We start from the raw sequence: 9,213 nt of genomic DNA, 5'->3' as shown, positions 1-9,213 counted from the left end.
GCTGTAGTCTGCCATAAAACATACAGAAGAAGAAGACACAGGAGGTTGTTGTATAAAACACCCATCTCAGCATTACGTCTTCAATCTAAGGGCAACCATGGCAGAGGGAGAATCATTCATCCATGTATAAGGGTAAGAGTCTAGCTACATTTTCAGATAATATACATTTTAAATTTTGTCAGAAAGTTGTCTTTATTGCAATTTAATGTGTACTGTTAGCTAGTTGACGTTAGCTGGCTGGTTCGCTAGCTAACGTTACGTGTATGAAGTGTGTAGCAATATTATTAATATCTCAAATCTCTGCAATGCTAGTTATAGCCTAATGTTAGCTAGCTACATAACATTGAACCTAGTAGGTTATCTTTAGCTACAGATTAATGGTATGAGTTGGGATTATGATTAATTGTTGTCTAATGTCTAAACAAAAGACTCCACTCTGCAAGTATCAATTTCACTGAACTGTTTACACCTTCTGTATCCTGTGCATGTGACAAATAAATGTTGATTTTAGTTGATATAGTTTGATATAGTGTGTGTTTACCAGAGATGGTAATGTGAAGAACAACATGACTAAGCCAAGGCCTAGATAACATTTATTTTTACCTGGAGTTTTCCGATGTTGTAGGCTACTACTTTCACCGCTTTCAGTCTTGAAATCTTTGGTTGTTTAATAACTAAACACTCTGTTTAGCAAATGGCCTCACAGGAATCCTTAAAGAGATGGGTAGGTCTAAGGCCTAAGAGGGTGTGAACAATGCTGGCTGGGTGTAGACAAAGAAGAGTTCTCCAGTTGGTGTACCAAAACATTCATGGGCCATTTTCAAAAATGGGGGTAGAAGTTTATCAGCTTTCAAAGCAGAATCATTTTCTTATTGTTTCTCAACTGCAGTGTATGAAATACCATTTTCTAACTCGGAGTCTCTACATTAGAAGTCAATGTAATTGCCACAACCGCCTGCATTTAGAAGATGTATGGCACATGACATGATATAGGCCTAATCTAAAAGGTAATTTCTGAGGACACCCCACATTACAATATCGAACTGGAACAGGCAAGATGAAGAGACACTAAGAAAAAAAAAGTCCGAAAATGTACAGATCTTTATCAATAGCTAGCTAGCTAGATTTATCAATAGCTAGTTAGTTGAATATCTAAGCAAGTTAATCAGTAGAGTAAAGCAATGTTAGATGGTACACCGCTGTTTCACATTTTCATTGTATATTACATTTGCTTCTGATGTAGCTGAGCGACTTATTCAAGACGGGGGCCAACATTCCACTGAAATCCAAATATTTGAAAATTGAAAATTGTTCAGCTTCATCTCTAGCCTCTCTTTCATGTTTTTCTGGCAGCGTCTTTATTTCTTCCCCCACAGCAAACATTCTGGATGATACCACTGTCAGTTCCTCTTCTCGGAGTCTCTGCTCTTCGTACTCTTTCAGGACCCTCTCTTTCTCCTTTTTAATTGCTTCCTCCCGAGCTTCTCTTTTCATTTCCCCCAGTTTCTCCTCATATCTGAGTTGTTGCTCTTTGTTCTTTCTCAGGATCCTCTCATTCTCCTCTTTAAGAACTTTCTCCAGAGCTTTTATTTTAATTTTTTCCATCTTCAGTTTCTCCTCCTCTCTGCGTATCTTCTCTTCATTCTCTTTCAGGATCCTGTTCTTCTCCTCTTCAATCGCTCTCTCAGCCTCCTGGAACATCTCAGTGGTGTAGTGGCTTCCTCCATTCATCTTCACCATCTTGTTTATCTTCTCAAGCAGCTCAGTGACCTGGGAGCAATTCTTATCTTTGTTGTTGAAGACCTGATACTCTCCATTACATTTGGCAATCAAACACTGAAGATGTGGATTTTCAAGCAAATAATCTTCAATTGTTACAACGTCGTCATCATCAAGACTCTCTCCATGTGTGAAGAGAACCATGGTGTATCTGGATGCTTCATCCCCAAATAATGTCTGAATCATCTCCACAGTTTTCTGTTCCTCTTCAGTGAATCTTCCCAGCTTGATCACAACCAGGAACACATGGGGACCAGGAGCAGAGAAAAGCAGGCACTGTGAGATCTCTTTCAGTGCCTCCTCCTGTGTTAACTTGGTGTCAAACAAGCCTGGTGTGTCGATGACAGCTACATGTTGCCCTCCCACCTCTCCTCTTTTCTTTTCACATGTTGATGTCACAGAAGTAGAGGACATTTTTGATTTAAAAGCTTTTGTCCCCAGGATGGTGTTTCCTGTTGCGCTCTTCCCAGCTCCAGTCTTTCCAACCAGAACAATACGGACCTCTTTATTTTGTTCTGTTGGATAAGAAGGAGATGTTGTTACTGTAGAAAGAAGTCTGATGTTCTTTCTGTTTGGTCATCATACAGAATAGCTACTGAATATGATCAGTTTCTAGATTCTTAGACATTGGTCTGTAGAATATGGACTGTAAGCAAATTAACAATTACATTATCTATAAATTAAGCTACATGTAATCCTACATATAATTTATGAAAATGTATTAATTACTGAAAATATAATTATTTTGTGCAAACCCATAAAAAAAAAAAAAAATATAAATCCGTGCCCATCACTGTCTTGTAGCCTACATACAGTGAAATGAAGACGAAGTACTCACCAGTCATGTTAGGGTTTTGGAATGCTGTCAAGGTCTTCCCAGGTCTATTGTTCCCAACCAGAGAAATTTGGGTCTCTGTTGGATAAAAATTACACTGTTGATCTTACAGAACTGCTAAATCTACATTTTCAGTCTCACATTGCTTCTTAGACTAATATTTTTCGTCTATAAAGTATAAACTCTAAGCAAATTAACAATAACTGCCTAAATAAAGGAAACACAATTGACGGAGCTGTCATTGTCCATTCTTTGCCTACCCACAAAGTAGTCTAAAAGACTACAGATGGGGAGACAACCAACGTCCATGTACGTTCTAATACTTCCTCAGAAACCCTAATAACAAACAGGAGCTTTGCAAAATGTTGACACAGAAGGTGTTTGCCAATAAATCTGAAAATGGAAAAGAGATCTATGCTACAATTGAGTTTGTGCTCTCAAAGGGCTCTCTGAAATCAATGCCACAATGTGACCAGGAAGAGGCACACACAAGAGTATGTCTTCATCGTAAAGATGCCCTTCACAAGTGTCATGACACTCTCCTTGGTGAGGATCAAAGGTGCCGGATCAGCTAGGCCAATGTCTGACAGCCAAACTCTCTCTCTCTTACAGGGCCGGTTTTATGACTTAATAACAGCCGGTTGTAAAATTGAGAATGGAATGTCTGGGCGTTGCACAAAAAACTTCAACATCAAGCAATGGACACCGGGACAATATATTTCAATGATCACAGATGGAATATGAGAAATTCATGTCTATTTTGTGACGTTATTAAAATGATCAGAAAGACTTAATAATGGAAGCACTAACTTTAAGAGCGTTCACTAATATCAGATTTACATCTAAATGTTGATAACTGTATTACATATGAAACTATTTTGGAAAAGATAGCAATGTGATTTTAGCCTTCTAAATGAGAATAGTTTTTTTTCAGTCAGCCCAGTCAGTAGCCACGCCCAAGTGATCTCAGAGCTCATGTCAACATGATGGAACCGCCATTCAGGCCAGTGTGCTTAAAAGGACTAGCTGAGAATTTAAATAGAGAATTGAGAAGGTGAGGACGTGGTCCACACATTGAAATGGTTAAAACTACAAGACCAGAAAATTGTAAAACTCTTGACGAGTGAAGAGGTAAAGACCAAACATTTACACTCTGCAGATGGGTATGTAAAGTAGTCTGGGACAATTTGACCAAAGACGAGAGGGAAGAACAGATCCCTCTCACCACCATGGGTGACACCTGTGGTATCCATTCTAAGAACACTCCAAGCAAAGAGGCCTACAACTAAGGTCATTGTGACCTCTGTGGACAACCAGAGACTAACTACTCCCCATAGACGGATCTAGTGGTTTCAACAGAGATGACAGAGAAAGACATCTAAGTGTAAATGAATGTTGTATTTCTAATCCAAATGAGCGGTTGTTAGGGTGCTAAATATTCTAGCTACGGTGAACGTAGTTTCCAAATGTACAGTTGAAGTCGGAAGTTTACATACACCTTAGTTTAAATGTATTTGGCTAAGTTTTTCTCAATTCCTGAAATTTATTCCAAGTAAAAATTCCCTGTCTTAGGTCAGTTAGGATCACCATTTTATTTTAAGAATGTGAAATGTCAGAATAGAATAATAGTAGAGAGAATGATTTATTTCGGTTTTGGAGCAGTGGCTTCTTCCTTGCTGAGCGGCCTTTCAGGTTACGTCAATATAAGACTCGTTTTACTGTGGATATACATATTTTTGTACCGGTTTCCTCCAGCATCTTCACAAGGTCCTTCGCTGTTGTTCTGGGATTGATTTGCACTTTTCGCACCAAAGTACGTTAATCTATAGGAGACAGAATGTGTCTCCTTCCTGAGCGGTATGGCGGCTGCGTGGTCCCATGGTGTTTATACTTGCGTACTATTGTTTGCACAGATGGACGTAGTACCTTCAGGCATTTGGAAATTGCTCCCAAGGATGAACCAGACTTGTGGTCTACAATTTTTTTTTATGAGGTCTTGGGGGATTTCTTTAGATTTTCCCATGATGTCAAGCAAAAGAAGCACTGAGTTTGAAGGTAGGCCTTGAAATACATCCACAGGTACACCTCCAATTGACTCAAATTATGTCAATTAGCCCATCAGAAGCCATGACATAATTTTCTGGAATTGTCCAAGCTGTTTAAAGGCACAGTCAATTTAGTGTATGTAAACTTCTGACCCACTGAAATTGTGATACAGTGAAATAATCGGTCTGTAAACAATTTTGGGGAAAATTACGTGTCATGCACAAAGTAGATGTACTAACCGACTTGCCAAAACTATAGTTTGTTAACAAGAAATTTGTGGAGTGGTTGAAAAACTAGTTTTAATGACTCCAATAGAGGTCGACCGATTATGATTTTTCAACACCAATATCGATTATTGGAAGACCAAAAAAAAGCCGATGACGATTTTTCTTATGTATTTATTTGTAATAATGACAATTACAACAATACTGAATTAACACGTATTTTAACTTAATATAATACATCAATAAAATCTATTTAGCCTCAAATAAATAATGAAAAGTTACATTTGGTTTAAATAATGCAAAAACAAAGTGTTGAAGAAGAAAGTAAAAGTGGAATACGTGCCATGTAAAAAAGCTAACGTTTAAGTTCCTTGCTCAGAACATGAGAACACATGAAAGCTGGTGGTTCCTTTTAACAGGCACCGCATCGATTATTTGCAACGCAGGACACGCTAGATAAACGAGTAATATCATCAACCATGTGTAGTTAACTAGTGATTATGTGAAGATTGATTGTTTTTTTATAAGTTTAATGCTAGCTAGCAACTTATCTTTGCTTCTTGCTGCCCTCGCGTAACAGGTAGTCAGACTGCTACGCAGGCTCCTCGTGGAGTGCAATGTAAGGCAGGTGGTTAGAGCGTTGGACTAGTAACAGGAAGGTTACAAAAACTAATCCCCGAGCGGACAAGGTAAAAATCTTTCATTCTGCCCCTGAACAAGGCAGTTAACCCATCGTTCCTAGGCCGTCATTGAAATTAAGAATGTGTTCTTAACTGACTTGCCTAGTTAAATAAAGGTAGAAAAAAATAATAATAATCGGTTTCCAAAAATACCGATTTCCGATTGTTATGAAAACTTGAAATCGGCCCTAATTAATCGGCCGACCAACCTAAGTGTATGTAAACTTACGAATTCAACTGTAGCTGATATGTATAAACATTTTATAAAAAGGTACTCTAATAGCTTAACAATGACAAGTTGTCGGCTTGAAGATAAATTCAGCCACTTTAATGTTGAACTCAAATCAGTTTATTTGTCACGGGTGCCGAATACAACAGTGTAGGTAGACCTTACAGTGAAATGCTTATTTACATGCTATAACCAACTGTGCAAAAAAGGTATTAGGTGAACAATGGGTAAGTAAAGAAATAAAAACAACAGTAAAAAGACAGGGAAAAATAACATTAGCGAGGCTATATACAGTAGCGAGGCTATAACAGTAGCAAGATTTTATCTGGCTAACAGATAAACACACAAATAGGCTGCAAAATTCAAGGTAAATTTAAATCAAATTAAATTTGAGACTCCCCTGGTGTCCTGAAGTCTGCCAACCCAGACAGTATTTCCTGAGACATTGTACTTCTTAGGTAGTTCTGAGTTTTGGTGTAGAAAAGGATCTGTCTGCAGAAGCAGCAGTTACAGGGAAGTTAAATACAGCTATATTGCCATAGCAACGTCAGGGAAACTGGGAAGAAGGGAGTTGTGCTTCAAATACAGCAGTTCTGTAACATATTTAATTGAGCCTCTCATTCTTCTTAATACCGGCATCAACACCTTACTGAAATAGAGTATAGGAAGCTCTGGGGACAAATCGTCTGGATACTACCCATAAATTGACATAAATTGGCAGATGGAAACGGATTATCATCTTTAGCAGACAACAGTTCTTGAGGGCTGGAACAAAAAAAGCTGTTTGCAATTTTCTTCATACTGGTGAACCAGCAGCGCAAGGGACATAATGCATTAGGCTCCCGGTAGGCTCCCGGTCTAATATGAGTTTTTGAAGACCTTAGTAAGCTCCTCTAATTTTTCACAGATGTCCCGTTATACTTTCAATCAGTAACTTTTTTTTCTCCACTTTTTCAGTCACATTCCTGAAGCCGAAGAAATAAACTAAGCTTCCTAGTACATATGGAAATGAAAAAGGTTTATTAATTACTTTTTGGAGTGTTACTTCTCCGGACTAAATCCGCTCCTTGGGGACATTGCCATTAGCTGCACGGAGTCCGTTAAATAAATACCTGCAGCCTTTTTTCTCAATTCGATCACTGGAATGTGGTATGTAATCCACACCTCGATTAGGCAGATATACATATTTGTTTCATTGACTGATTTTCAATTTCAACGTCATTATTTATTTATAGCCTACATGTTCTCGTCTGAACAGCGTCTTTCTTTTCCCCAACGCAGTTAAGACAAAACCACACCCCGTTATTCAGAGTAGCGTTCTACCACGCTTTGAGCGATCTCCAAGTCCGGAAGTGAATATCACGTAGCGCAAAAAAACATTTGAGAAATAAAGATTTAAGCATATGCTACTAACGATAATATAACAACTTCAGATACCGAGCCTAGGTTAACTTAGCTGATAGCAGAGTTCTGAAACATTTTTACAATTCATTGAAACTCTGAAAATAAATACATGGGCAAATGTTAACATGATAATGATGATGATAATAATAATAAAATAATAATAGGTCTGCATTACGGTAGGCAGCAAATTGTTAAAGTACACTTTCCGTCCTTACCTTGGAAGGTGCGCTGATCCCGTGAGTGAGACAATGCTAGCTATCCAATGGGAGCGTAATAAAACACCCCTCTGAATAACCGGCAGTGGTTTTGGCTTAACTGCGTTGCTGATCATCTAATCTAATGCAAGTGGGAAGGGTGTGGCTTCATGACAATGATCACAAGAGCAGCTACGGCACCGCCTAAAGATAAGCTATGCGGCTGTCGGCTATCTCCTTGATCTGATTGAATTACGGCCTAAACTTGTTTAATTCTATTTGTAAACATACATGGATAAAACTATACATGTGATATCAGTCTATAGCTCTGTCTATGAATTTGAGTGGTTAAATCTATCCAGCCCCAGTCCTTAGCTTTTTAGCATAACGGGTGGGGAGAACGCATTGTTATGGTTTCAATGAAGGATTCTAGCTTTAAAATGGTAAGAGAGCTTTTATAGTGCAGGCGTCAAAATTATAACATGACATGTATTCATTACTTACTCTCGTTACGATAAACATATTATAGAATGCTTTGTATAAAATAAATTGCATATGCAGTCTTTGTAAAAGTTTCACAGATCATTTTTGAATGTCAATTTGGAAAGAACACCCATTTGTAATATCAAAACATGCAACAGGAATGTGTTTCAGGCTTGTCTTGTAATAGTAACTTTATGGTCGTCCTTACCTTTGCCTGCTTTTTGAGCTAGATATCTGGAGGCATATGTCTACAATTGGAGATGCAGCCAATGTTTTATAGCAATGTTTGGGTTCGTATGAACGTTTTTGCTTTCTAGTCAGTCACGTGATTTCTTGGAAATGCTGTGTTGAGTTCCTGCGGTGACTATGTTACTGACGCAAGCTGACTAAAGCTATATCTTACAACGCTTGGATAGGTATTTAATGTCAGCTAACCACATCATATGATAGTGCCATCTGGAAGATGTGGCACGCAACCTTTGGTTGATTCAATGCAATGCCTGCATATCTTTTCGGACAGAACCTCGACCATTTTATTCGTCCAAGTAAAGTGACACAGAATGGTCATAAAGCATCATGAAACTTATATAAAACATGATGAAGAAAATGATTGTAAAGAATTTATTGCAACAACAAAGGATTTAAGAAACTAACGTAAAACAAAAGGGATCTTCTTGGCAGAGAGAAAAATAATTTGAATAAATGTGGGTTTTGACACTTATGTAGGTGTCATAACCAGGCATAAAATAACGATATACATTGTCGAGTTGCTTACCAAGGCTACAATGAATGTTCCTGAGTGGCCTAGTTAGTTTCAACTTAAATAGGTTTGAACATATATGGCAAGACTTAAAAATGGCTGTCTAGCAATGATCAACAACCAACTTGACAGAGCTTGATGAGTTGTAAAAATAATAATGTTCAAATATTGTACAGTTCAGGTGTGCAAAGCTCTCAGAAACGTACCCAGAAAGACTCACAGCTGAGTGAGTCTCTTATTTTCTTTACTGTTTTTATGCTGAGAATCTTGTCAATGAAAACATTGTATTTATAATACCAATAAATAAAATATGTCTTGAAAGCATGTAAGTAGCTAACTACTAAACCCTTCTGCTGGCTAGGATATTGGTTGGTCTGTTGCTAGATGAAATTTTAATTCATTATGGAGATGCGTCTCTATTTTTATCCAGAAACAAACCTTTCCCCAAGATACTTGTAGAGATCTGAGAAGACATGAATGATTACTATAGTGATAGCTTCACCTTACCCTCTGATAGGCTAGGTGGAATTTCATTATTGCTTCAACCTGTCCAATCCTCTCAGATCTCCACCAGTGCTG

General features: G+C 38.0%; 1 protein-coding gene across 1 annotated transcript; it reads right to left on the bottom strand.

Moving 5' to 3' along the window:
• Nucleotides 1-579: 579 nt before the first annotated feature.
• LOC139403116 (GTPase IMAP family member 9-like) lies at nt 580-8,197 on the bottom strand. The gene is made up of 3 exons (XM_071146825.1): nt 8,083-8,197; nt 2,618-2,692; nt 580-2,294 (listed from the first exon to the last, which is right to left on the bottom strand). The coding sequence occupies exons 2-3, from the start codon at nt 2,622-2,624 to the stop codon at nt 1,213-1,215; spliced, it is 1,089 nt and encodes a 362-aa protein (XP_071002926.1). The 5' UTR covers nt 2,625-2,692; nt 8,083-8,197; the 3' UTR covers nt 580-1,212.
• Nucleotides 8,198-9,213: the final 1,016 nt, after the last annotated feature.

This window comes from Oncorhynchus clarkii, unplaced genomic scaffold (assembly GCF_045791955.1).
Source record: "Oncorhynchus clarkii lewisi isolate Uvic-CL-2024 unplaced genomic scaffold, UVic_Ocla_1.0 unplaced_contig_5358_pilon_pilon, whole genome shotgun sequence".
NCBI lineage: Eukaryota > Metazoa > Chordata > Actinopteri > Salmoniformes > Salmonidae > Oncorhynchus > Oncorhynchus clarkii.
Note: the sequence above shows the minus strand (reverse complement) of the source record. Positions and strands in the feature narration are given on the sequence as shown.